Genomic DNA, 27,855 nt, shown 5'->3' on the forward strand with positions numbered 1-27,855 from the left:
AATTCATGTCAGGAACGATTTGGGGAACTGCAAGTTGTTTCTCGTGTGAGAGAATTAGCTATTTGCAAGGATGTTGCTCAAGGGATACCAGGATGTTTTACCATCCTGTAGGAGGCTTCTCTCATGTCCCTGCATGGGAAGCTGGAGCTAACAGATGGGGCTCACCCTGCTCCCCAGATTCGGACCTCCGACCTTTCAGTCAGCAGTCCTGATGGCACAAAGGTTTAACTTATTGCACCATCGAGGGCTCAATAATAATAATAGTAATAATAATATAACTTGTGACCCACAACTCAATATTTGCAGCCTCTCAATTCTGTTGACATCCAACATCCATTTTTAAAAGCAGCACTTGCCCCAATAACTCCAAACCCAGCCATAGTGCCACCAACAGAGCCAATTTCCTTTTTGCATTCAATCCATTATTATGAATTATTGTTATTATTTTAATAATAATTTTATTGTATACAAAAGAAAAACAAATACAGATACTACAATAGCTAGCAAACCAGATACATTACAACATCCTAACAAACCGTTTCCCTCCTTCCCCACACCTGTGAACCCACCACCTATGATTCCTGCTACTATTCACTGAGAATCTTACACCTAATAATAGCAACCCTTATAAATTCTTTAATACATTCCCCTTGAGGCTACATTTGTCTTTCTTTCCAGATATACAAATTCCAGCTTCCGCTTTTTGGTGAACACTCCATTATTTCGTACTTGAATATGATTATATAGCTTGGCCATTTGTATATAATCAGCTAATAAGTTTTCTCTCCAATCCTTTTTGGGTAATTCTTATGCTACAAAGCTATATTGACAAATTTCTTCATCTCCTTTACTAATTCCCTCCCTAAATAACCGTAAAAGACACATTTCTGGGTTTTTCTTAACCTTATTGATTTTTTTCCTTAACCACATTTTTCCAAAAATCTATATGACCACCAAATGAGAAAAGGTACCAGTTGTATCTTACATCTCCAATATTCCCTTTGATGAAGTTCATCCATTTTAGGTAACACCTCTAGCATTATATAACTTCTATAGGACAGAAATTAGAAATTATGTATATATTACTTCCAATTTGGGTAAAATGCCACACTGCAGTTCACTGGGATGTACAGGGACTTAAACTGGTCCCAGGCTTGGCTCACTTGTCCACCCAAATATCAAGGCTCCAAAGGTTTCACCCCTATTGTTAAAAAATACTATAAGACCAGCTACACAGCAAGTATTTTGAGCATCTGACTTAGCATAACTACATAGAACTATATCAAGAATCTACACTTTTGGAAGTATGAGTAGGGATGGGAGATATGAAAATTTTAATTCTGGTTTAACGACACCCGTTCTAATTTTGTTTCAGGTTGCAACATTGAAACAGGGAGGGTGTTTTGCATGGAAATGATTGCATGTTTTGGTGTCCACTTATGTATAACAGGGAGCCCCCAGTGGTGCAGTGGGTTAAACTGCTGAGCTGTTGAATTTGCTGACTGAAAGGTTGGCGGTTCAAATCCAGGGAGCAGAGTGAGCTCCTGCTATTAGCCCCAGCTTCTGCCAACCTAGCAGTTAGAAAACATGTAAATGTGAGTAGATCAATAGGTACCACTCAGGCAGAAAGGTGATGGTGCTCCATGCAGTCATGCCGGCCACATGACCTTGGAGGTGACCACAGCCAACGCTGGCTCTTCGACTTAGAAATGGAGATGAGCACCAACCCCCAGAGTAGGACAAAACTAGACTTAATGTCAGGGGAAAATCTTCACCTTTGCTATGTATAACAGATGCATTTTCCTTAATTGCAAGCATTTTTATACATTTTCCCCATTGGCCAAAACTTGTTTGTTGTAGAGATATAAAGAACAGCCACACTTTTTCTCATCCCCAGTGAGAAACCACAATAAATCAAATACCGTAATAAACAAAGTAGAAAACCAGCAAAGCAAAATCCACCATCACAGGCTTTGTTTAAATATCTCAGTATTGACAAATGATGACTTTGGCAGGAAATTTTTCCTGAAATCAAACTGGATATAATCTGTTGAAAGAAGAGAAAATATTTTTGAAAAGTTTTTTGATAGCAAAAAGAGTTCTGCAGGATTAAGTTCACTATGATATCATAAAGACAATGAACGCCTATTGAACTAAAGTTAGATTTTTTGAAAGCTGAGTTTATATATTTCATGAGGGGAAAAAAGAAGAAACTAGTGAAGATGTCTGCAATATTTTCATTGGGTTGCTGTGAGTTTTCCAGGCTGTATGACCATGTTCCAGAAGCATTCTCTCCTGACATTTCACCCACATCTATGGCAGGAATCCGCAGAGATTGTGAGGTCTGTTGGAAACAAGGCAAGTGGGGTTTATACATCTGTGGAGAAAGAATTCTTGTCTGTTTGAGGCAAGTGTGAATGTTGCAATTGGGTACCCTGGTTAGCATTCAATGGCCTTGCAGCTTCAAAGCCTAGCTGCTTCCTGCCTGGGGGGAATTCTGTTCTGGCGCTGATTGTTTCATGCCTGGAATTCCTATTTTTTTTGAGTGCTGTTCTTTATTTACTGTCCTGATTTTAGAGTTTTTAAAATACTGATAACTGGATTTTGTGCATTTTCATGGTTTCCTCCTTTCTGTTGAAATTGTCCACATGCTTGTAGATTTCAATGGCTTCTGTGTAGTCTGACAGAGACAAGAGACAAGAGTTCTTTCTCCCACCCTGAACATTCCACAGATATATAAACCCCTCTTGCCTAGTTTCCAAAAGACCTCACAACCTCTGACGATGCCTGCCATAGATGTGGGTGAAACATCAGGAGAGCCAAATATTAGATATTTGTCAAGACTTAACTTACTAACAATAACTCCATTATCCTCACCTCCCCTCTTTCTTTCCCCCCGACTTTCAAACCCTTCCCCCTTGTTTATGTGTAGGAGATGTTATATTCCTTCTTGTGTTGGGGATTGCTGAATGCAAAAGTGAGAGGAAGATCATACTATTCAGGGCTATGTGATTCTATTTCTTCCAGTTCCCTTGTATCATCTTTGTTCATATCACTTGTGTATAAAATGAAATTACAGAGTGGATGGGACTTGTACTTCACCTACATCTAGAGAGTACTGTCAACTCAAACAATGATAGATCTGGACCAAACTTGGCACGATTCTCAATATGCCCAAATGTGAACACTGATGGGAGTTTGGGGAAAATAGACCTTGACATTTGGGAGTTCTAGTTGCTGGGATTTATAGTTCACTTACAATCAAAGATTCCATTGAACCCCACCAGTGATAGAATTGGGCCAAACTTCCCACACAGAACCCCAATGACCAACCAAAAATACTGGAAGGATTTGGGGTGATTTAGGGGAGATGTAGCTCACCGACTTTCAGAGATCGCTATGAACCAAAACAAAGATAGATCTGGACCAAATTTGGCACAAATACCTATGCGTTTTTTGATAGTCTTTGGCAACCCCTCCCCAGGGGTCCCAACCCCAGGTTGAGAAAGGCTGCTCTAGTCCAAAATTGTGGCACAACTAAATGGCCTACAATGTTCTCTTCCATGCCTATCATTCTAGGATTGTGCAAGTTTGTACCAACCTGGCCAATGTTCACTGCTGCGCCAAGATGAGAGGCACCTGGGCACTGTCATAGCGTCTGCTTTGCATGGGGTTGGTCCTCTCGCCTGTGCGGACGTTGAACATGGGTAAAGTGGAGAGGGGCCGGGGCACATCTCTGCTGCCTGCCATTTCCCTCAATTCCTCTGTGTTATCATGAATCGTGTGATGATGCACCATCTGAATGCTGAAGGAAAAAAAGTTGTTGAGAGACAGAGAAATAAAACGTGAGTTTCCTTGAGCTTCCTTAAAGGCATATCATACACAAAAACTGGCATTTGCAAACTTTAAGCAATTTGGCATTTTTAATCAGATGGCCACACTATCTTTCTCATTGAGCTCCATCCAGTTCATGAAAGCTTATATGAAAATCAGTGCTCAGAGAACACAAGGATTTCAGATTAAGCTGTAATTTAGAGACCATAATACCACTCTTGTGAAAATTGCAAGGGCTTCCACTTTCCTTCTGAGATCAATGCAAGGCTGATGTTGACCTATAAAGCCATAAATGATTTTGAACTAGAAGAAGACTAAGTAAAGGTAAAGGTTTCCCCTGACATTAAGTCCAGTCATGTCTGATTCTGAGGATTGGTGCTCATCTCCATTTCTAAGCCAAAGAGCCGGCGTTGTCCATAGATACCTCCAAGGTCAGGTGGCCGGCATGACTGCATGGAGCACCGTTACCTTCCCACCGGAGAGGTACCTATTGATCTACTCACATTGGCATGTTTTTGATCTGCTAGGTTGGCAGAAGCTGGAGCAACAGCGAGGGCTAACTCCGCTCCCGGGATTTGAACCTGGGACCTTTCGGTTTGCAAGTTCAGCAGCTCAGTGCTTTAACACACTTCACTACCTTCTCTAATATAAGTGTACCAGAAATATGATTTCTAGAGAGGCCAATACTGTGTGCCCCAAGAGCATCAAGTTAGGTTGATGAGTATGTATAATGTAACTTTCTCTGTAGCAGTCCCCTAAGAATAGCACTCCCTGCCTCAGGAAATTTGGCTGGTCCTATCTTTTATAAGCTTCCAGTGGGTGGCCAAAACTGTGCTGTTCCACATGACCTTGAATGTCTGAAATGGTTCTGTTTTAATTATTTTAATATTGGATTTTAGAAGTTATTCAATGCATTTTTATGTTTAAAATATTTGTATTATTTTAATTGTTTTTGTTTGTAGCCTAATGAGCCCTTGTGGGCTGAGAAGTGATACAGAAATAAAATTAATGTTGCCTACTCAGCCACACTCCATTTCAGTCATTGTGATACATATTATACATGATTGTTTTTGTGTGTGTAGTAAATGCTCCCATTTATTTGTTGAAAGACTTCAAATTTTTGAAAATATCTGGAGGAGAGGAAACATCCCAATCAAACCCAGAAAATGGATAAGCACAGATAGCAGTAAAACCTTGGAGACGGGTTTTAATGATATCACAAAGCACCAAGCTGACATCATAGAATGCTCAACTCTGTGCCCATGACAACCAGCTAAACCAAGATACACAAAATATCTCTGCAACAGACAGATTTCATTTGCCTTGCAGCAGAGTACCATCAACTTGAGGTCCTCCATGTTCCCAGACATAAATTTCTTAATATTGTTGGGAGAGATTCAGGAGTGGGAGTAGGTGAGGCACACTCAAGAGAAAGCAGTGGTTCATTCAAGGCTAAAAGTGGGGTGTTGAATGAATAAACAAGTCAAGCTATGAAAGTGTGAAGGTCCTGAGAGCCAACAAATCTTCTTCACAAACATTCAGAGCTGTGGATAATACAAACTGACTGGAGATAACCAAGAAGAATCTCCTGTGTTGATTTTCTTTATTATCTGCAAAGGAAAGAAGAGGGGAGAGAGATCCCAAACACATTCTCTTCCAAATAGATACAGGGGCAGATCCAAGCTGCCAGAAATAACTTACACAACTGGGAGATAAACGGAAGGCCTTATCCATCTGAACCGCATCATGGAGTCAAGCAAATTTGCAGAGAATCCTTTGGTAGGTGCATCTGACACAAACTCAACTGATGAGCCCTCATCTGCAGCATCAGAAGATAATGAACCACTCGATACTTCCCAGAACATCCAATCAGCAGGTTCTTTGGAAACCCCTGCCATGCAGGATCCTCAGCTGCAGAGAGGTAGAAGCCATTCCAGGTCAAGGAAGGCCACGGATTCCAGTTCATGCCAAAGGGCTGCTCAACATGTTAAGCAATCAAAAGCCGCACCCAGGATGCCAACCACCAACCCTTCCTTGCTGATCTTCACAGCCGTGGCCACCTGCCAGAAGAAGAATGGCCTCTCCATGCAATGTCTTAAGAAAATTGTGACCAACATGGGCTATGACATGACCAATAAGAAGCAATATTTCCTGAGGTCCATCAAAAGAATGCTGACTAAAGGACTGCTCTTGCAAGTGAAAGGGAATGGAGCCACAGGCTCCTTCAAGATCAACCCTCACTTGGAGAAGAAAAAACAGCAGCAAAAGATGAAAGGAAAAGGTCAGAAAGCAAAGGAGGCCACTAAGAAAAAAAATGTCCCAGCCAAGGCTAGAAATGGCAAGAACAATGCCAAGAAGCAAGGGAAAGTGGATTCCTCCAAGAGAGTGACCAAAAGAAGCAAAATCCCACCTCTTCAAGCTGTTCAAAGCCAGGTCAAAGTCTAAAGGATGTCTAACTTGTCCTCCAGAGTGACTTCTACATCCTGACAACAAATAAAGCAAACCCTGTATTTAAAATTCATCAGTGTCTGTGTTGTTTTAAAAAAAAAATGAATGCAATGTGTGGAATGCCAGTTGTAGAACTTAAAGTTGATCTAAAAGCATTGATTTTGAGAGAGAGCGCATGTGAAGGTAGTATTTACGCAACAAAGAGGTGAAATCCGCTAGAAAAATAAGAATTAGAATATATGTGCAAGAGATCATGCACAAGAGGAAGGACAAGACAAGCACAATACCATCTAAAATAAAATGTCAGAAAAAGGAGATAAAAATGCTTTACCTAATTGGAAACATACTTATATTTTTTTAATGACAAGTCTCTGTCCATTTCCCAAGAAGCCAATAAAATGGTACCAGCAGAAATTAGAAATACAGGGAGTCTGTCTACTATCTTAACTCAGTCCTCTCCATCCAATTTTCTACAGATTTCCCACTAGCCCTAGTTATCATCACAATGAGATGGATTCTTTCATAGAATCATAGAATCATAGAATCATATAATAGTAGAGTTGGAAGAGACCTCATGGGCCATCCAGTCCAACCCCCTTTGAGTTGAAGATCAAAATATCAAAAGGATCTAGGCTGAGGGGAGAGCAGGCTTAAGCCTGATGATTAAAGATTTTATCTCTGAGATCAGATGTTATATATAATAAGCCTTTCAAACTAAGGAGAAAACATGTTCCTATTTATTTATTTACCATATTTATACCCCTAACAACTGAAGTCCTAGGGACTATCAATAGTTCCCATTTTATATATAGCATCTACTGTTTCCTTTATACAACCCAGAAGAATGCTCAGATCCAGACAAAACATCTAGATTAATGATATTCCACACAAAGCATTAGAACAAGATTTAGGCATACCATATTTTATTAGACTGGCTAAAGCAAACCACCTCACACACATCCTCCCCACAACAGCTTCCCCAGCTTTCTGAAGAGTTATACTCTTGGGTGAAATATCCTATTGAATGAAGTGAGCTATGATGTACAGCAATCCACGACGTCTGGACAGATGTGTCGACTGTCAAAAGAAACCTCCCACCACCCCCAAATGACAAATGCTGACTCTACCACAGCATTTGTTTTAACGATAACCTCCAGAATCCACCAGCCAGCATTGCCACTGGCCATGATGCTGAGTGAACTTTGGTGATTATAGTCCAAAAAAGTAACTCTTCTAAACTTTGGATGCAACTCATCACTTTCTACAGGTATAATTAATTAGGAAACATTCCCTCTACATGTGCATAACATTGACTTTAGTGTTACCATCTGGCTTCATAATGCCAATGCGTGTGTCACAATGGATTAGGTGGCATTGAGGCTTTATTGTTTCCAATCCATGTCATAGTCATGCATTTTACCCATATGTCTGTTCCAAAATACATATCACAAAATATATTTAACAATTAGAACACATGTTTAGATTGCCCTTTGAAGCATAGATTTAGATGTGTATTTTCTTTTGAAATACTCTTTTCAATAGACAACAGGGACCCCTTCCACACAGCTGAATAAAATCCCATATTTTCTGCTTTGAACCGGAATATATGGCAGTGTGGATTCAGATAACCCAGTTCAAAGCAGATATAGTGGGATTTTCTGCTTTGATATTCTGAGTTATATGGCTGTGTGGAAGGGCCCTAGGTCACAACATTCAGAGAAAAATCAAGTCTCAGGGAACGCCAGACAACTTACACTCTCTCAGCCTCAGAGGAAGGCAAAGCCAATCTTGCTCTGAACAAATCTTGTCAAGAAAGCCCTGTGATAGGTTTGTCTTAAGGTTCCCATGAGTTAAACATTCCACTGCTTCCCTCCAATGTTTTCCGGTGTGAGGATGATTTTCACCAAATTTGGAGGTGATTATTAGAACATTCTGACTTAAAATATAACTATATGGTTCACAAAATAAATCACTTGGAGCACTGAGAGGCATCCATTTGAAAGATATTGATCACTTGAAAGATACTGACTAGATGAGATAAAAAAATATTTTTGAAATTCCGCTGTTCTGCTACTACAACATAAACAACTGGAGGGATTTTCACCAAATTTGATACAGACACATGCTATGTGTGGCATACATACGCAGGCAGTCCCCTAGTTTCAAACAATATAGGTTCTGTAAGTTTGTTCTCAAGTTTGTTTGTAAGTGGGATTATTATTTATTATTTATTTTATACATTTGTATCCCATCCTTCTCACCCCCGGGGGGAATCGGGGTGGTTTAACAACCAGCAGTCATTAGATGCCAAAAACAAACAGTTATAGGAATAGGTACATTTTTAAGTGTAACTCTAACCATATACATATATATAACATAGAGAAGGGTTAACACTCCTATTATGTTTGTTTTGCTGTCTATGTCCCTGTTCAGAAGATTTCACCGCACTTTCTGTCCCTGCAATAATTGGACTTTGAGAAAATTGCCTTGTTGTGGAAACAAGGGTTGGTGCTTCAGTGGAGACACCTTTCCCCCATAATACCTCTTTCAGGAGTGAATATCCCTTTCTCGGGATAGATTTCCCTCACATCCTGTTGATTCATTTGTAAGTCGGATGTTTATAACTCAGGAACTGCCTGTAGTTCACTTTTGGATATGCTATGTGGAGTTTTCCTATTTTCATTTAAAGCATGGTGTGCTTGGTGACTGACAGGTAAAGACTTGTTCTCTTAAGGGCTACTGAAGGCAATGCATGTTATGAGGAATGTTAAAGAAACAGGATTTCTCCAGATCAATTGAAAGGGAACAATAATTTAGAATGTTTAATGATTCTACATAGCAATACCATACTATAGCTGGTGAAATGCCTAGTTTCAGATAGTTCAGAGCACAACTTTTTGATACTAAGTGGCGTGTCTTCAAAGGCTGCCTCATATGTAGCACATTAAGGTATTCTAGACTAAGCCATGAGCATTGATCATCCACTGAGCGCTTGAGTGGTGAGATGGCTTTATTTACAAAGTCATATCAAAGGAACTAGAGGAATGCTGAGAAAAAAACTGATACAATTAAATTAAAAGTACAGTATTGTTATATCGTAATGTAAACTGGACTGAAAGATAAGGAGCTGCCCAACCCTTCTTATGCTGAGGCAAACCTAACGTGATTTTCCTGGCAAAATTTGTTCAGAAGGTTTTGCCATTGCCTTCCTCTGAGACTCAGGGAATGTGACTTGTCCAAGGTTACCCAGTGGCCCAAATCATACCACTAAACCACACTGGCTCAACTGATAGTAGCAGGAGAGGAAATGTGTTTAATGTTCCTCCTTCACCCATTCTGCTGGGCTTTAGATATTTATAATGCTCTGACTTAACAGACAGGATTGCTTTGCCTGAGTGCTTGTGGGTTTCCATGGCTGAACTGGGATCTGAACCTCAGTTTTCCAGGGTTCAAATCCAAGACTCAAACCTTGACCTTGAGGTGCCATTCTTACCCGGCACCTACTCTGGAAGATCTCAAGAGATGGCTACAGAGGTCATTGCATTATACAAAATACTACGTCATGGGTCTGTCTTCCAAAAGTGGTAGCCAGATGATTGTTTCAAAAAACTATGTACAATAAATATACTAATGACACGAAGATCATTGTAGCCTTCAAAAAAACCTGTTGGGTCAAAAAGGAGTAATGGAGAGAGTACCGTTGGTACCTGATTCCAAACAAGCCACTCAAATTATTGTAGAGTCTGAGGCAGAAAGCCCTCCAGCTGAAGATTAATGGATAAACAGATGAAACACATAAATGAGACACATGCCCTAGTATTTCAAAAGCCGAGACAAGCACACATTCAGAAAATCTTAACGTTTCTCATGTGATTTGAATTGGCTCCACCCTAGCAGATCCAAATAACAGGTACAAATATTAGACAGTTGAAATATGGCACTTTATTATTATTTTCCATACACCCAGTTCAGATATGGGAACCTCCTGTCGTCACCATAGGACGGCACAAATCAGGTAGGTCTGATTTGCTTAGTTTGTTCTTCTTTCCCTTTGAACTTCTCAGTTGCCTTCTCTTGGGAGCTTTTTTCTTCACAAGACTTGCCACTGCATTGCTCTTCTTCCTCCTCCTCCTCCTCCTCCTCTTCCTCATCTTTTTCTTCTTCCTCTTTCTCAGTACTTTCAGCATCATCTCACTAATGGCATAGGAACCTGTCAGTCCATGGCCGGTCAGTTTCCTCAGCAAGCCCCTGGCCACCAGAGCCCTCAAGACCCTTTTGAAGTAGTTCTTTTTCTTCTCAAGGTCATAGCCGGTGGCAACAACACTCTTCTTCAAAGCCTGCAAAGATACCCCAGATTGCTTCTCAGTGGAAGCCACCACCTGGAAAATAAGTTTGGAGATGCCACGTTTGGGCAAAATATATTTCCAGGGAAAATAAGGTTTGCATACCTCTGGACCTTTGGACCTTGATTTGGAGTTGGGCTTTAAATTTAGACCAGAACCAGATGGCTCAGCTTCATCAAAGTCCATATTTTCTGGTAGCTTCCCTGGGGCAAAGGCATCTGGACAGATTGATTCAGAATTCACGTCTGTATCAGAATTCACTTCATCTGAGCACTCTGTATCATCCAAGGAGAAATTCAGTGGAGTTTCAGTTACGGCATCCATTACTCTTCAAACCTGACTTGGGTTGCTACTTCATCACCATGTCCCTTGTTTCAACTGCTTGCTTAACTTATCTCCTTTCCTTCTTTGAAGTCCACAAATACGTTTGGTTTGAGGGCCTTTGAGTGAGATGTTTTCCCTAGGAGATCCAAGTCTGTGTGCCTCACACAGCAGGGAAGATGTTAGATGAGATTCCTGTGCAAGGCAGTTATGAATAGGTCACCCACCTTTGTTAGGAATTATGATGTCGAGGGTGGGCTGAACTAAATGGTTGCCATGAGAACAACTTGGTGAATTGTGGGGTCACAGTCACTCTGTAATCCCTGTGTGAGTGTGTATGTAGATACTGTGTACATCTACATGGGCACATCCTTGTGGATAGCCTTGTCCAGAGCATTCCAAAGATCTTTTAAATCATCATTCCAAGAACTTTCCAGTACCATGGCAAGTGTCTATGCTTGTCAGGAGATTCGAGAACCGCATAATAAAATAAAACTTTTATAGTTCAGTCACAGAATGAAGTTGATCAATTGACCATAAGGGTTTGACCAACAGACAAAATCCATCCATACATTCAATAACTAAGATTCATAACATTACAAAACACCACAACAGCCTTCTCCAATTCAGTGTCTTTTCTATGGTTTAGCTTTCAACTCCCATCAGCCTAGCACACATAGCCATTTTGGCTAGGGATGGCAGGAACTGTAGTTTCAATCCACCTTGAACAATGCTTCCCTGTGATTAAAGTCCCATTTAGAAAACAGCCTTCCACATGCATAGATTTGACTTTTTCAGATTTGATTATTTACGGATTAGATTAAAATGTCCCCTCTATTAATATGTAGGTCCCCCAGTGTGATTCGGTTCCAGACCTAGAGATGTCTAAAAAGGTGTCCTTTCCATATGAGTTTTGTACCTCTAACCCCAATGAATGTGGTGGGCTGACTGACTTCTTACTTTTAGGAAAATATAAAGTGCAAAAAAATAAGTATGGTGAGACTGACATGAGGAAAGTCTTAAAGCAAAGGATTAGTGGAAGGCATGAGGAAACAGAATGGATTATGATGTCACATTTTCATAAAACCAAGGATCAGTGGACATAGAAAATGCCAACTTACTCTGAGGTCTTCACATCTCTTTTGTGCCTGCAGTTAAAGAAAAATGGGGTTAGATCCACAGGAACAAATTCTTTTTTCCCTCAATAGTAGATCCAGAGCTACATATGAATAAAAACCTGACAAAATAATTTTTAGAATTACTACTAACTAGAATGGCCAGTGGCTTCTCAGGGCTAATAGATTATGAGGGCTGTCATCGCCCCAAAAATTACTTTTTCTTATATCTGGACTAAGAAACAGATCAGGTCAATGACTATTCCACTTACTGCAGCAAATGTTGTTTACAAAGTTACACAACCATTTCACTAGTAAATAAGTATACTACATTTGCCTTTGCAAAATTTTAATTTAATCAGTGGCATTTGAAAAAAATAAGTTTGTAGGCCGATAGATTTTCCTGGCAGGTGGGGAAGAGGGGACGACGAAAGCAATCCACCCCCAATGTCAGAGAAATTACAGAGATCTATCACACTAACAACAAGTGTGGCACAATGGTAGATGTGAGGGGCAATTCCATCACCCTGCGCACACCTCCCAAGTGGTGACACTTCCCCCTAAACAGGGCAGAAGAGTGCTGGCTCCATTGGAGCCAACGTAACACAGGAAGGCTCCTGTATTTGGGGGAAAGTGTGCAAGGATACTTCCACTCCAGTGGACGTCACACAACACTGTGGGGCTTCGTACCCAAAGAAGGATCTTTGTGATGACACGAAATGAAAACACTGCAAGACTGAGAGCTATTTATGGGTTTTATCCATTAATAGCTAGGAATGGGGAAATCATGGGTGGGAGGTAAACTGGTCATGGAATATACATGTGTCACATGATAGGGACTATCTTAAACAGCTGTTTAACTGCCATGCCAGTTTGCCTGCCTCATGTGATAAAGTCCTAAGTCTTTGCACTTTGCACTTATCTGGAGGGCAACACAAGGTGCCTTCATGGATCACCCATCTGCTCCCAAACATAACAAGCTAGGGAATAATACACAGTGTCCAGGAGTCAGGCTCAACTTACACGCCTTCCCGTCTGCAGCACATAATGTAGGCCAGGATGAGAGCAAGGAGAAGCCCCAAAAGGAATGGAAGGAGGAACGTCAGCAAGAAGTCAGAGAAGAATTCCCGGTCGGAGACATTGTCTGGAGGGTTGAATTCACTGCCCTCCGCCAGGATCCCATCTCCATAGATAAGCACTGTGATGTTCTTACTTGTGGGGCCTGTCTAAGGAAAGAAAAGGGGGAAAATTAAGGGAAACTCATGTCATGCATCCCCATCCCCAATTTTTCCAGCAACTTCTCTCACCAAGGTGAGGTTGCACCAGTCCACTTGGAATCGAGGGCTGAAGCTGTCGTAACATGAAATAATGGGCTGCTGCTCCAATTTGCACCGGACAAGGTTGCTAGGGGACTTGGCCTCCGTCAAGCACTCTGTGAAAGGATCCTTGGAACCCACCTTGATGTAAACACTGCAAGGAAGGAGGAATGAAAGAACACTAAAAAAGAAAGTTTAAAGTTTTCCCTCATGAATCTTGAAGACTCAGTGAACAAGGTAAAATGTTGGTAGCAATTTTGAACAAAATACTTTTCGAATTACAATCCCCATAAATTCTGAGCACTGTAGACTGAAAAAGTAACTGTTCCAAGCTGGTAGCATTAAATAAACTACTACCACACCTCTATTTCCATGGCAAAGATTCTTTAATCCCTTACCCTTCCTTCCTGTTTTCAATTGGCAAAGGAACACGGCCACCTCGGTCCAAAGCTGAGGTAATGTTGACCACAGTTAAACCTTCTTGTTCCCACATGCTGTCCACAGCTTGCTGGAAAAGTTCCTGGGCATCAATGGGTAACATTTCTTCCACATCCCAGTTCTTTACCAGAAAATCTGCTTGATATGGCATCTCTCCATCTACACAGAAACAAGGAACAACAGGATATGAAAAAATAGAACTTCTTTATTTTTTGCAACTTTTATACTACTATTTTTGCTAGACCTTGTTTTAAATTGGGTGTAAGATGTAACAGAGGTGGGATGTATTCCTGAGTATTCCTGACATAAGGCAACCTTATAAAAAATATGGAATTGCACGTTTACACTTTTCTGAAAATAAAGCTGGCCAAAGTCAAAAGGGGAGTTAGGGGCAGGAGAGACAAACTGGGACATGTTAAACGCAGATTTTTTTTTTTTTTTTTAAATAGGATGACAGAGGATTAAAAAGGATTGTCCCTGCCAAACTGGAATAATTGGAGGAAATGACAGTGGAATCATAAATGTTGTTGAAAGCTTTCATGGCCAGAATCACTGGGCTGCTGCAAGTTTTTCGGGCTGTATGGCAATGTTCCAGAAGCATTCTCTCCTGACGTTTCACCAGGAGAGAAAGGCATCCTCAGAGCTTGTGAGGTATATTGGAAACTAGGCAAGGGAGGTTTGTATATCTGTGGAAGGTCCAGGGTGGGAGAAAAAACTCTTGTCCTTTGGAGGCAAGTGTAAATGTTGTAATTAATCACCTTGATTAACATTTAATGGCCTTTCAGCTTCAAGGCCTGGCTGGTTCCTGCTTGGGGAATCCTTTGTTGGGAGGTGTTAGCTGGCCCTGTCTGGAATTGCTTCCTGTCTGGAATTCCCCTGTTTTCAGTGTGTTGTTCTTTATTTACCATCCTGGTTTTAGACTTCTTTAATACTGGTAGCCAGATTTTGTTCATTTTCATTGTTTCCTCCTTTCTGTTGAAATTGTCAACATGTTTGTGGATTTCTATGGCTTCTCTGTGTAGTCTGACATGGTGGTTGTCAGAGTGGTTCAGCATTTCTGTGTTCTCAAATAATATGCTGTGTCCAAGTTGGTTCATCAAGTGCTCTGCTGTGGCTGACTTTTCTGATTGAGTTAGTTTTCAGTACTTTTCTTGTTTCTTGATTCATGTTTGGGCGCTGCCATTGGTGGTCCCTATGTAAATATGCGTAGATCAATAGGTTTCGCTCCAGCGGAAAGGTAACAGCGCTCCATGCAGTCATGCCAGCCACATGACCTTGGAGGTGTCTACGGACAATGCCGGCTCTTTGGCTTAGAAATGGCGATGAGCACTAACCCCCAGGATTGGACATGACTAGACTTAATGTCAGGGGAAAATCTTTACCTTTACTTATGTAAACGTCAGGAGAGAATGCTTCTGGAACATGGCTATACAGCCCGGAAAACTCACAGCAACCCAGGAATCATAAGTGTTTTCACTCTCTAGTGTGAAAGAGCCCTGGAGAGTCAGAGATTTCCATCTCCTGATTTAAAACAAATCAGAAGGAATATCTCTACTAAAAGTAATAGAAATGGGAGACATGTAGACACAAAGCAGGGTTAATATGCAGCATGGTGTGTGTGAAACGTGAAACATTTACCTGGAGATGTTAAAATATTGATGATCATTGTTTGCCTCACAGTTTCATAGGTATACCTGTTATACGCCATCACCTGGTCCAAAGAAGAGTAAAAGCCTTTGTGTCAAATAAATAAATAACAGAAGAATTTTCTTAATATATCCCATCACCCATCAAGAAAGAAAATATATTTCCAGAGACGATAAACACAGAGGTAAAATATTTTCCTCTGTAGACAAAATAACAGCCACTGAAGAAAGATTAAAAGCTGGGACACAGAAAGCAAAACTCACAGAAGTCTAATCCTGTCCTCTTTGAGGATAGAAAATATTCAGCATCAGAATATTTAAGTATTCATGTATATATTAAAGTTACATTCCATGTTAACTGTAGTAATTCCATGCTTTGAACTGAACCTACTATCAAAGAGAGAACCATTTTTTCACAGCCCTTCAGCAGACAGTACTCCATAAATCAAGACATATGACTATCCTACCAGATATACCCAAGCAAAAATGTGGCTCTGGGATTAAACACAGTGAAAGCTGCACCTAAACCTAGGCTGAGAACACTCTCAGGTAATACCATGAGCAACATTTACAGTCTTTCTGTCCAGTGGAGAAGTATAAAATGTACATACCTCAATTGTCTGCACACCAACATCTTCACTTGTTGCAGACCCATAGAGATACCCCATCTCAAAGGGGGTGCGTTGAGTGTAGCGCAGCCACCGAGGCAAGTCAGGGTGATGCAGAAGATTAGCATGGAAGGTAATGGGAACATCAGGAGGAAGGTCTGCAAAATGTCAGGCCCAGGTCAAGTTATTATTACAGTAGAGTCTCACTTATCCAAGCCTCGCTTATCCAAGCTTCTGGATTATTCAAGCCATTTTTGTAGACAATGTGTTCAATACATTGTGATATTTGGGTGCTAAATTCGTAAATACAGTAATTACAACATAACATTACTGCGTATTGAACTACTTTTTCTGTCAAATTTGTTGTATAACATGATGTTTTGGTGCTAAATTTGTAAAATTATAACCTAATTTGATGTTTAATAGGCTTTTCCTTAATCCCTCCTTATTATTCAAGATATTCGTTTATCCAAGCTTCTGCTGGCCCATTTAGCTTGGATAAGTGAGACTCTACTGTACCACCTTATCACATTGAGAAATTTCCCAGTAGTAAGACACTTCAGCCTCTTTCCAAGAATAGAAAAGCACTGAGTATATCACATGAATTAAACTACTTCTGGCTGTCATGCATAGCCGTCCGTGTAGTTGAAAAGAGGCAGAAGTGTGCTGAAAGAAGGGAACTCCAGCAATCAACCTCATCACCTTGAGAAATTTCCCCCTCATAGGACACTTCAACTTCTTTTCTAGCATGGAGAGACACGGAACTCATCACATGTTCCAGTGTTGAAAAGAGGCAGAAATGTCCAGAAAGGAGGGAACTCTGAACACGGAACAGCAATTGTGTTTAGAGCTCCTACCTCTTATCACACTTTATTCACATCTTTACAACTGAAAAACAGGTTTCACATCCTGTTTCATTGCCCAACTATCAGCAATGGTTTTAATCTGGATCCATGTCTCTTGTATCCAATAAGCTTTGATGCAGAACCATAGGATCCCATGGAAAAAAATGAATTTAAACTGATGTCAGTTTCCTTTAATGTGAGGGGCTTTGGGAAGGGATCTCTTGGTTTTCAGATATTGTTATTTCTCCTGATTAAAAACAAAAAAGTAATACTAACCTTGTGATGAATGTAAGATGAATGTATTGCCAGCTTTTAAGTTTCCACATGTGAGTGTGATGGGGAGGCAGAACATAAAATGGGACTGCTGACAATATAAGAGGAGTGATCTCTACTCTTTCCCCATGCTTTCCCCTCTCAATGTGATAAGGTGGTTAAACCTTTGTTTTAACTTCTGTTTTATTATCTTCTTGTGTTTTAAACTGTGTATATTGTTGGTATATTTGTGCTGTTACTTTTGTAACATTATGAGCCGCCCCGAGTCCCCACGGGGAGATGGTGGCGGGGTATAAATAAAGTTTTTATTATTATTATTATTATAAAGTGGTGCTTCCACCACCAGGGAAATTTAGATATTTTCAAGCTCCCCAAATCTCTGAATGGCCAAAAAGGTCAGAGTGAGACCAGGAATAGGTGTGCCATCAAGGCTATTTGAAGCCATGAGACTTTAGGCTGAGACCTAGAGATGCCCCTTTTGTTGGTATCACAAAAGTGTGTGGGGAGTTCATCTTATATCCCGCCAAATTCCTCTCAGGCAATCCCACCACTGTGGTCAGATGTGGAGTTTCTACCCCTCAGTCAGTCAACTTAAGACTCCCATGATGCTCACTACATTCAAAGCTTGTTTCCACGATATCTCTATGATGCTAACTCTTTTTCTCTCCTTCATTTCCTTCCATTTCTAAGGACCTCATCACAGAATTTGTCCCATCCCCGTCCCTCCATTTCTATACACTTTAAAAACAGTTTAAAGACTGAGTCCCATGTAGCCCTTTATATGATGAAAGACTGATAATACTGACAATGATGGTTTGGAGATGGACTTAATCATACTTAGACATACTGAAATCACTTGGATTTCCACAGCAATCGCCGGCAAAATGGAAGATGTGTGTGGCGCCTCCCAGCAACCCGTGCACCTTCTTTTGTCCCCCATCACATGGGGCATTGGACAAGGCACATTGGCACACTGTCCCTGCCCCCATCAGATAGGGGGAAAGGGCCAAAAGTGTGGATAGCTCCAGCTCTGATGGAGTTACCGAAAAGACAACTTACCTTCTGTTGTTGGCGAGAAAGCATCTTGCAACGATTCCTCGCCATAGATAACCAGTCAGTTCTACATGCCAATTCATTGTGTTCCTCCAGCAATAATGAGGTCAAACTTCCTTTCACTGGCTTTTTGGACTAGAAGAGTGCTATTATATGGGGAAAGGATGTATCAATTGTTCTTTTTCATTTAATGGGTGTAGAAAACTGAGAGAATATAACCATCGGACAGAGAATGTAAAGTCCCCACTGTAGATTGTATGTAATGTTTTCTGATGTATAGAATGTAGTAGTAGTATTAATATGCTTTGCTTTACTCTAGTAAAAGTATTTTAACTTTGTTTTAGTTTGTTTGTTTGTACATTGGTATATAGGTTTTGTTTTAATTTGTCTAAATAAAGTAAATGATTAAGAAGTAAAAGAGAGAGAGGAAACCAGAACAGTAACAATGACAGACTAACTTAGAATGCCTAACCTTTATCATCCATGGTGGAAGGAAAGGCATCCTTGAAGCCCTCTTGTTCCAGTTCGTGGACAAAGATCTCCCCAACCACAGCAGTGAGAGTCAGAACAGGGAGGGTGATAGCCAAGCCCTGGCTGAAAAGAAGTCCTATTGGATAAAGCGGTGTGAGATTACTTCCAATATCCTGATTTAACCATATTAAGGAGAATCATAGAATCATAAGGCTGGAAGGGAGCATAAGTCAAGTCCTCTACCATGCAACAATATACTACAAAGGTGGTCTGGACACATATTGTCATCTAACCTCTGTTTGTCCATGGCTCTTTTGCTAAAAAGCTGAAATATATATCCACTCAACAATAGTGTTCTCTGACAAGAAAACTTGGTTATTTCTATGCTTAGAGTAGCAACAACATTCACTTTTACTTGGTTCAGTAGATGCACCCTAAGAGAGCTTGGAACCTTACTGTACATATTCTAGTGTTTCTTTTGTTTTGTTTTCAAAACCCTAGAGCATAACAAACATTTTATTGTTTTTGTTCTCCTTCTCTCTTCATTTTCTCTGTAATTTGTTACCTTTTGTTACAACAGCTGCTAGGTATGATAGTTGCTATTTTATGCCAGTGTTATCATGTGGCAAATTGCTTTCGGAGCTAACCTTGGATGAAAAATGAGATATAAATATTTTATATAAATGTAGAAGTTGGTAAATGAATCCTTTTGTGCTGTCCAGGTAGCAGTGAAAAGCTGAACCCAGTTTCCAAACTGTACAGAGGCCAGAAAGAATTGGACTTCCAAATTGTCAGTGTGTGCTTCTTTACAGCCTAGCTTTGCGAAAAGAATGACTTGTGCTTTCTGTTCTCTGTGTCCTACCTTTGAAAGTTTTTAGCATTCAAAACTTTTCTTACTCTGGCTTGCTATATTTATAGCAGTGGTTCCCAACCTGTGGTCAGTGAGAACTAAAATATGGTCCACAGCCTCACCATTACTACTACAGATAATAACACAGACCAATCAAAAAATGTCTTAGTGTCTTCATTTTTAGGCTTATTCCTGGGGTTATTTGGGGTGCTGATTCAGAAAATTGAATTAGATAAACCACATCAGCTCGAGATTATTAAATATGGTTTTCTGTGACCGAGCAAATGGCGACTGCTGGATGGCAGATCTTCTGTATCAGAAACTAGAGCTGATGTGGTCTATCTAATGCAGTTTTCTGAATCAGCACCCCAAATAACCAAACCGAATCTAAAGTTGACCAAAAACTTATTCGTAACCCTTTTGGTACTAATATAGGAGAGTGGTCCCTGGTTAAAGTGGTCCCTGATCAAGTGGTCCCTGCTCAAGTGATCCCTGGTCAAATCCCTGATCAAAAAAAGGTTGGGAACCACTGATTTATAGGAGAGCATTTTTTTCAAGATAATTTCTCCTTGAAGAGAATTTGTTCCTTGGTTGTGTGCAGCAGGGTTATATATAGTTCCATTATTTGCGATCCAACTTATTGTGACCCTATGTGTGAAAGATCTCCAAAAGCTCCAGTCATCAACTAACCTGATCAATCTTCCAACCCAAAAATATGGTCTCTTTGGCTGACTCAAACCACTTGTGATGTTGTCTACATTTCCTGGCCTCCACTTTACTGTGCATTATTGCATTTTCCAGTGAATTGTGTTATTTATTTATTTATTTATTTTATTTACAGCATTTTTACCCCGCCTTTCTCACCCGAGGGGACTCAAGGCGGCTTACAAAGGACGGCAAACATTTAATGCTCAAAACACAATCATTAAAAGCAAAACAATACATACAAATCAGTTAATAACACTATTAAAACACATTATAAAATTTAAAAACATCTATGTAGTTGAATCCATTCATCCGGAACCACGTGCATAAACCTTGATTCAGACCATGTCGACTCAAATGATCTTAGAGTTCTAGATGGCTCATAGGAGGAGATACATTTGGACAAGTAAATTGGGCCAGAACTCTTTAGGGCTTTATAGGTCAAAATCAGCACTTTGAATTGGGCTCGGTAGCATATTGACAGCCAGTGGAGCTGGCTTAGCAGGGGGGTGGTACGCTCCCTGTAAGCCACCCTGTTATTAATCTGGCTAGTTGAAGCTTCTGGGCCGTCTTCAAAGGCAACCCCACATAGAGAGAGTTGCAGTAATCCGAGCGGGATGTAACCAGAGTGTGGACCACCGTGGCCAAATTAGACTTCCCAAGGTACGGGCGCAGCTGGCGCACAAGTCTTAATTGTGCAAAAGCTCCCCTGGCCACTGCCGAAACCTGGGGTTCCAGGCTCAGCGATGAATCCAGGAGAACATCCAGACTGCAAACCTGTGTCTTCAGGGGGAGTGCGACCCTGTCCAACACAGGTTGTAACCCTATACCCTGTTCGGCCCTACGACTGACCAGGAGGACCTCTGTCTTGTCTGGATTCAGTTTCAATTTGTTCCATGATATGTCCAAAGTACAACAGCTTCCGTTTAGTCATCTTTGTCCATCTACACTATAGAATTAATGCAGCATGACAACACTTTAACAACCATGGCTCAATGCTGCGGGATGATGGGAGCTGTAGTTTAGTGAAGAATCACGACTCTTTGGCAGAAAAGGCTAAAGATCTTGCAGACCTACAATTCTCCTAATTCCAAGGAGAGCCAAGAGGTGTGTGAAGAAGTCCTTAGAGTGATACCAAACTGTATTAATTCTACAGTGCATATGACTCTTAATAAAGATCAGTGCCAGTTTTTTGTTTTTTTACAGTCCATGGCATCTGAGGAATTCTCCTCCAGCAACACAATTCAATTCAGTTCTTTTTTTTCAACTTTCACAATTATATACAGAAAGAAACTTACAAGAGCTGGCATTTGTGGCTGCTTTGTTTTTGAAAGAAGAAAAATGTAACCCAACACCATCTGACCAAAAACTTGTCTATTTCCTTCCCCTTCCCACTTTAATTCCTAGTCTGTTGCATCAAATAAGCATTTGTCTCTGCAAATGCCTATGAGAAAAACACTGGAAGGCTGCATGGACTATTTAAATCTGCTAGCAGCATTTTTGTTCCATTTCTCCGAATCCCATGAATGTTTTCTTCCTGATCCTCAAAGGTTTTTTAATGATTGTGTGCACTTCCCCCAAATATATATTTTACTCAATTATATTTGCTTGCATCTAGTTGAAAACAAAACAAAACTGGTGTTCTCCTAGTGATGAGCAATGAAAAGATTTTCATTAACAGTCTCACAGATCACAAATAGTTTGTGAACACTCCTTTTCAGTGTTTAGTGTCATATCGTAGCATCTAATTAATCACTCACATGTCTTTTCCTTTTTTACAGAAAGCCCATTTTTCATCTCAAGAAGACAAAAGAATGGTGCTGCGTCCACAGGGTTAAACACCCTGAGCAGTCATCTTCCACCTTTTCTTTCTACAGACAAAGTGTGATGTGAAGTGACATCTCAGGCAGACAAATCTAGCACAGGCACAGGATAACACATATTCACTATAACCTGGGGCAAAGCAACTCTGTGACTATCATTGTATGACTGCAGCTACCAGCAGTACATGCAACAATGAGGAATGCTAGGAGTTGCAGTTTAGCACATGGAGCACTTCATTATTCCCGTCGTTACACATACTTTTTGGAAGGTGTTTGATGGGGTTAGGGTCACAAGATCTCTATGAAATTTGAAAGGACGAAGGGAGAAAGTAGGAAGAGGAACCAGGACATTATCAAAGCAGATGAGATTATGGGATGGCAGAGGATAGGTTAGGACTGCCCCTCCCAAACAAGGACACTTAGAGAACATCTTACATTGTTTGTTGAATTTTGGCCCCTGCATTTTTAATACACTCTCCCTTCAGAGTTTTGTGTAACTACCAAGCATGCGTGTTCCTACCATCATTTAATTTTAGCCACAAAATATATTGTTATCTTTGTATTGTAATCTCCTTCTCCCTTCTACAAACATGGCAACAGCTGTCTCTACTTCAAGCAGCCAACAAAAGAGACACTAAAATTAGAAGGTGACAGAGAGTGCAATGAGAAAGCAGGCAAACCTACTGGCCCCTAAGACTGTGAAGCATTCAGTTCCTGCTTTTAAAAATTTCAAAAGAGATAGAAGGGAATGACATTAGCATGCACTAGTTAACTCCTGTGCTTTTGAACGGAACATAGAACTGTGCTGGCATTATTATTATTTTTTTTTGGAATGTTAAAATAGCTCTCAGAGAAGTGCCTGTTCTAAGACTTTTTCCTTAGTTCTTTGGGTTCTTAAAGTTAAATATAGTGCAACACAAAGTTTTCACCTCCATTTTCTACAAGTAGACGTCATAGAGAAAAACACACATGCTTAAACCCTTGCCTTTACTCCCATATAAAACTTACAAACAAAACTTGCCTGCAAGGAAACAGTTCCCAATCAGGCGTGGTCCTGCCATCTTGCAAACGGAAAGATTTGATTGACAGAGGCAGGCTGGTATGAAAATCTATTTTTTGTCTATTGCATATAGAGGTTAAGACAATATAAATGAGTCCAAGGTTTAAGGCTCTTGGACTACCACGAGAGGGCACTGTAAGCCTGCTAAAAATACAGATGTCTCACAGTGAATGGATGAAATAGTTAAGAGGTTTCTACAGAATGGGAACATCCCCTTGGAAACTTTAAATACCAGAGTGGACTAAATACAGAGATATAACACTATTAAAATAAAAATGCTCAATGGTATAATTATTGCCATTATGCGCCTTCAAGTCCTTGGCTTTTTTTGTGTGTCAGGAATGATTTGAAAAACTGCAAGTCGCTTCTGGGGTGAAAGAATTGGCTGTCTGCAAAGATATTGCCCAAGGGACACCCAGATGTTTGATGTTTTACCATCCTTGTGGGAGGCTTCTCTCATGTCCCTGCATGGAGCTGGAGCTGACAGAGGGAGCTCATTCACACTCTCCCCGGGTTAGATTTGAAATGACAACCTTCAGGTTAGCAACCCAACCTTCAAGTCAGTAGTCTGCCGGCACAAGGGTTGAACCCATTGCACCACTGGGGGCTCAATGATACTATTATAGCATTTTCTGAGGCTAAGAGTGTGTGACTCACCCAAGCGGGACTTCTTGGCTGAGCAAGGAATCAAATCCTAGGTTGCAGAGTTGTAGTCCAATGCTTAAACCCCATTTTTACTCATACTACAATTATAGTGGATGTTATATTGTTATTATTCAAGATAACTTTGGCAGGACCAACTTTTCAGCTTGTTAGTACTTTCATCATTGAGCCAGCATGGCAGAGTGGTTGAGTGAACTATTACAGCCCAGAGCATTTAGATGAGTGCTACTCCTCTTCACTTCTTTTGTTTGTTTAGATGTGACATATGCTGTCTGTGGCAGAACAATGACCACAACAAGCAACATTCCTTGGAACATGGCTTGGAGCCGGGAAAGCCACCATTTTATTTGGTTACAGTTGTAGACCTCATGGATGGACTTCTGCAATACACTGTACATTGGGTTACCTCTATCCCAAGTTGGGAAACCTGAATTGGTTCAAAACACGGTGGCCAGATTGGTTACAGGAACATCTAGGAGTTAGTATATTACATCTATTTAAAGTCACTCAAAAGGTTTTCCGAGCAAAGTACTAAGTGTTGGTTTTGACCTTTAAAGCCTTTCATGGTTTGGGTCCAGGTTACCTACAGGATTGTCTCCTCCTGCACAATCCCCTTTAGGACACTGAGCTCTTCTGGTGGACACTTACTCCAACCAGCCAGAACCCAACAAGCAACTGTCACTGGCCACCCCACAACTGTGGAATGATCTGCCAGAAGAGATTCAATAGCTAAACGAGGTCTCAGAATTTAAAACGCAATTGAAGACCCATCTATTCCAGCAGTCAACTTTCAGCCATGAATTTTGATTTTCTACTGCTACTATATGTCAATTCTGTATCCTGGGTTTGGTGCAAGTTTTTAAATATTTTTGTGTTTTATCCAAATAATGTATTGTATGGTACGTTGATATGTTTTTGACTTTGTTGTGCCCCACTTTGAGTCATGAGGAGAAGCAGGTAATAAATATTATTATTAGACAAGGGTTGGCACACACATGGATCTGGATCCAGTTATTGTCCAACCCATATGTTAATTGAAAAGCCTGCAGATCTAGTCCAGTGCTGGATCTCTGAGGAATGATCTGATATGGACCTGCTGGGCTGCCACAATAGATCCTCTAGTGTGGTGCTAAGGTCCACTTCCCCTAGTCATTCCCCAATCAACCATAGAATAATTCATGCTGCAAGACCTAGTCATTCCTAGAAAGGTATTTATTTATCATGTCAGAAGCAAACCAAGGATACAAGTTGTAATGTATTTGAAAGCAAAAACAAAGTTTTAAAACTTGGCATTATACTAAATATCCTTTGATATTTGATGGCCACTTGGAGTGCCTCTGGTGTTGCTATAAGAAGGTCCTCCATTGTGCTTGTGGCAGGGCTCAGGCTGTATTGTAATAGGTGGTCTGTGGTTTGCTCTTCTCCACACTCTCATATCGTGGACTCCACTTTGTAGCTCCATTTCTTAAGGTTGGCTCTGCATCTTGTGGTGCCAGAGCCAAAAGGTGTTCTTTTGGCTTAAGAAATTAGCAATTTCTTTATTCACAGATTTACACTTTCACAAGGGTCCAGTGCCCCTAACCCCAGCAAATGTGGAGGGTTGAGTATACTCCTCTCCGTGCCTCCCTGCTGAGTTAACACTGCAAACTATTTTTGCACTCTAAATTCTGGTGGCGAAGTGCGTTAAAGCACTGAGCTGGAGACCGAAAGGTCTTGGGAGCGGCGTGAGTGGCTGCTGTTAGCTCCAGCTCCTGCCAACCTAGCAGTTCGAAAACATGCCAATGTGAATAGATCAATAGGTACCGCTCCGGCAGGAAGGTAACAGCGCTCCATGCAGTCATGCCGGCCACATGACCTTGGAGGTGTCTACAGACAATGCCAGCTCTTCGGCTTAGAAATGGAGATGAGCACCAACCCCCAGAGTCAGACATGACTGGACTTAATGTCAGGGGAAACCTTTACCTTTACCTTACAGCAACTGAAGTAGACTGAGGACCAATGGGGAAACTGATAGGTAAAGACCAGACAGTAAAAGCAACTGAGGAAGTGAGATGACAGAGGATTAATCAGGACTGTCCCAAACAAATCAAGACAGATGGAGGGTGTGTCAATGAAAGGGAAACACTAGAATGTGCCTATCTGCAAGCACACCGAAATAGATCTTTATCAGAGCAAAAGTACACTTTGAAATAAAGTACATTTCCTAGCAAACACACACGTATATCCTGTAAAAAAGTGAGATGGCATAGTTTGAAGAGCAAAGCAGCATCTAGCTGTGGCTTCAGAGGGTGAGCTGTAGCTTCCCATAGCCATTAGAAAAGGATGCTCGCAAATCCAACTGAACAAAAAATATGCATTGAAAGGGAGGAATAAAAATGGGGACATTGCAAGGGTAATGAGGAGCAAGGGGGAGGAATTGAGAAGAACTGGTGCAAATCTGGGACATCCCTAGCAATGAAGGTCACCTGAATGGGATGCCTCAGAGAGAGAGAGAAAGCGAGAGCTGCAATTCACATCACTTTGCTTTCAGATGCCGTAACTCCCAGCGTGCCTCAGGAGCAGAGGCCACAGCGGGCTTTTCTTGCTTCTCCTCCTGAAATGGATATCACATGCCCTAAATACTCAAGTATCAAGTCGAGTTTCTAAAAAAGACAGACCTGAACCTTGGGATCTTTTGAGATCTTGCAAAGCTGTGTGAGCAGAAGAGCTCTTTGGTAGCCAGGGAAAGAAATTCTGTGCATGCTCAGAGGTACTTTTTCCCCTGTGCATGCCTCTGAGTTAAGATGGCCATATGCCCTAATTGACAGATATATTCTGCCCAAAGGTCTGTTAAAGATCTTTCCTGTATTTGGAGGTATCTTCTGCTTGAAAGGCTAGCCGGTCCAAATCCAATTTAAAGATAAAGGACTGTAAGAAGGGCAAACAGGGGGCCGTCATTACAGAGCAGCTCACCTGCTCACAGTGTTAGGTGTTGTCGTGAGATGCTTTGTTCTTTAAACTTTTGAAATAGCTCTGCTTTATTTAAGTATATAATTAGCGCGTGCAAAACTAGGCAAATCTACAGGCCTTTTTTTCTTCCCACAGAAAAACTCTATTTTATTCTCTTTCCATCTCAATCTTTTAATAGTTGCGTAAGTGGTTCCTTTTTCCTAAGCTTTTGTATATAAAATGTATTGGCTTCTGGTTGTTTCCAAATGCTGGGTGAGATCTTTTGGCATGGCACCCAGTGTGCCAATCACTACCGGGACCACCTGCACTGGTTTCTGCCAGAGTCTTTGAAGTTCGATTTTGAGGTCCTGATAGCGTCTGAGTTTTTCCTGTTGTTGTTGTTGTTGCTGTTGCTGCTGTTGTTGTTGTTGTTAGATACACAACAAGATTAGTACACAGCAAACAAGATCACAATGCTGGCTGTTGTATTGGATCACACGTTGGACACTTCCCAAGTGTCTAGGACTATGTTGTGTATCGGCAAGTAATGCGGGGAGATCCAAGTAGGGTGGCCTTTTGCAGCTGACAGATGGTAATTTTAGCAGTGCTGATTGTTTTCAAGTGTTGGTTAAGGTTTTTAGGCACTGCACCCAGTGTGCCAATCACAACTGGGACCCCTTTACTGGCTTGTGCCAGAGCCTTTACAGTTCGATCTTTAAATCCTCGTATCGTGTGAGCTTTTCCAGTTGCTTCTCTTCAATCCTGTTGTTGCCTGGGATTGCAACATCGACGATCCATACTTTGTTTTTTAACATGATCGTGAGGTCAGGAGTATTGTGCTACAAAACACTATTATTATTATTATTATTATTATTATTATTATTATTATTATTATTATTATTGGAGGCCCCAGTGACACAGAGGGTTAAACCACTGAGCTGCTGAACTTGCTGACCAAAAGATTGGCAGTTTGAATCGGGGAGTGAAGTGAGCTCCCACTGTTAGCCCTAGCTTCTGCCAACCTAGCAGTTCGAAAACATGCAAATGTGAATAGATCTATAGGTACTGCTCCAGCGGGAAGGTAACAGTGCTCCATGCAGTCATGCCGGCCACAT

General features: G+C 40.9%; 2 protein-coding genes across 2 annotated transcripts; both read right to left on the reverse strand.

Moving 5' to 3' along the window:
• Window positions 1–456: 456 nt before the first annotated feature.
• sgca (sarcoglycan alpha) lies at window positions 457–23,217 on the reverse strand. Its single transcript, XM_062958037.1, has 10 exons — window positions 23,111–23,217; window positions 18,713–18,847; window positions 16,073–16,227; window positions 15,454–15,526; window positions 13,776–13,974; window positions 13,369–13,531; window positions 13,085–13,287; window positions 12,068–12,094; window positions 3,602–3,805; window positions 457–2,047 (listed from the first exon to the last, which is right to left on the reverse strand). The coding sequence occupies exons 1-9, from the start codon at window positions 23,148–23,150 to the stop codon at window positions 3,613–3,615; spliced, it is 1,188 nt and encodes a 395-aa protein (XP_062814107.1). The 5' UTR covers window positions 23,151–23,217; the 3' UTR covers window positions 457–2,047; window positions 3,602–3,612.
• On the reverse strand, window positions 10,202–11,176 carry LOC100565514 (spermatid-specific linker histone H1-like protein). The gene has a single exon (XM_008113528.2). The coding sequence runs from the start codon at window positions 10,947–10,949 to the stop codon at window positions 10,251–10,253; it is 699 nt and encodes a 232-aa protein (XP_008111735.2). The 5' UTR covers window positions 10,950–11,176; the 3' UTR covers window positions 10,202–10,250.
• Window positions 23,218–27,855: the final 4,638 nt, after the last annotated feature.

Source organism: Anolis carolinensis, chromosome 6 (genome assembly GCF_035594765.1).
Source record: "Anolis carolinensis isolate JA03-04 chromosome 6, rAnoCar3.1.pri, whole genome shotgun sequence".
In the NCBI taxonomy this organism is placed as follows: Eukaryota; Metazoa; Chordata; class Lepidosauria; order Squamata; family Dactyloidae; genus Anolis; species Anolis carolinensis.

Bases quoted from the DNA above. Each gene is read 5' to 3' on its own strand.
- sgca (XM_062958037.1), bottom strand. From the start codon at position 23,150: ATGGCAGGACCACGCCTGATTGGGAACTGTTTCCTTGCAG. The intron at 18,848-23,110 runs GCAAGTTTTGTT...TTTATCCAATAG, and splicing joins TGGGAACTGTTTCCTTGCAG to GACTTCTTTTCAGCCAGGGC. The intron at 12,095-13,084 runs GTAAGTTGAGCC...CTTTAACTGCAG, and splicing joins TGCTGCAGACGGGAAGGCGT to GCACAAAAGAGATGTGAAGA.
- LOC100565514 (XM_008113528.2), bottom strand. From the start codon at position 10,949: ATGGATGCCGTAACTGAAACTCCACTGAATTTCTCCTTGGATGATACA.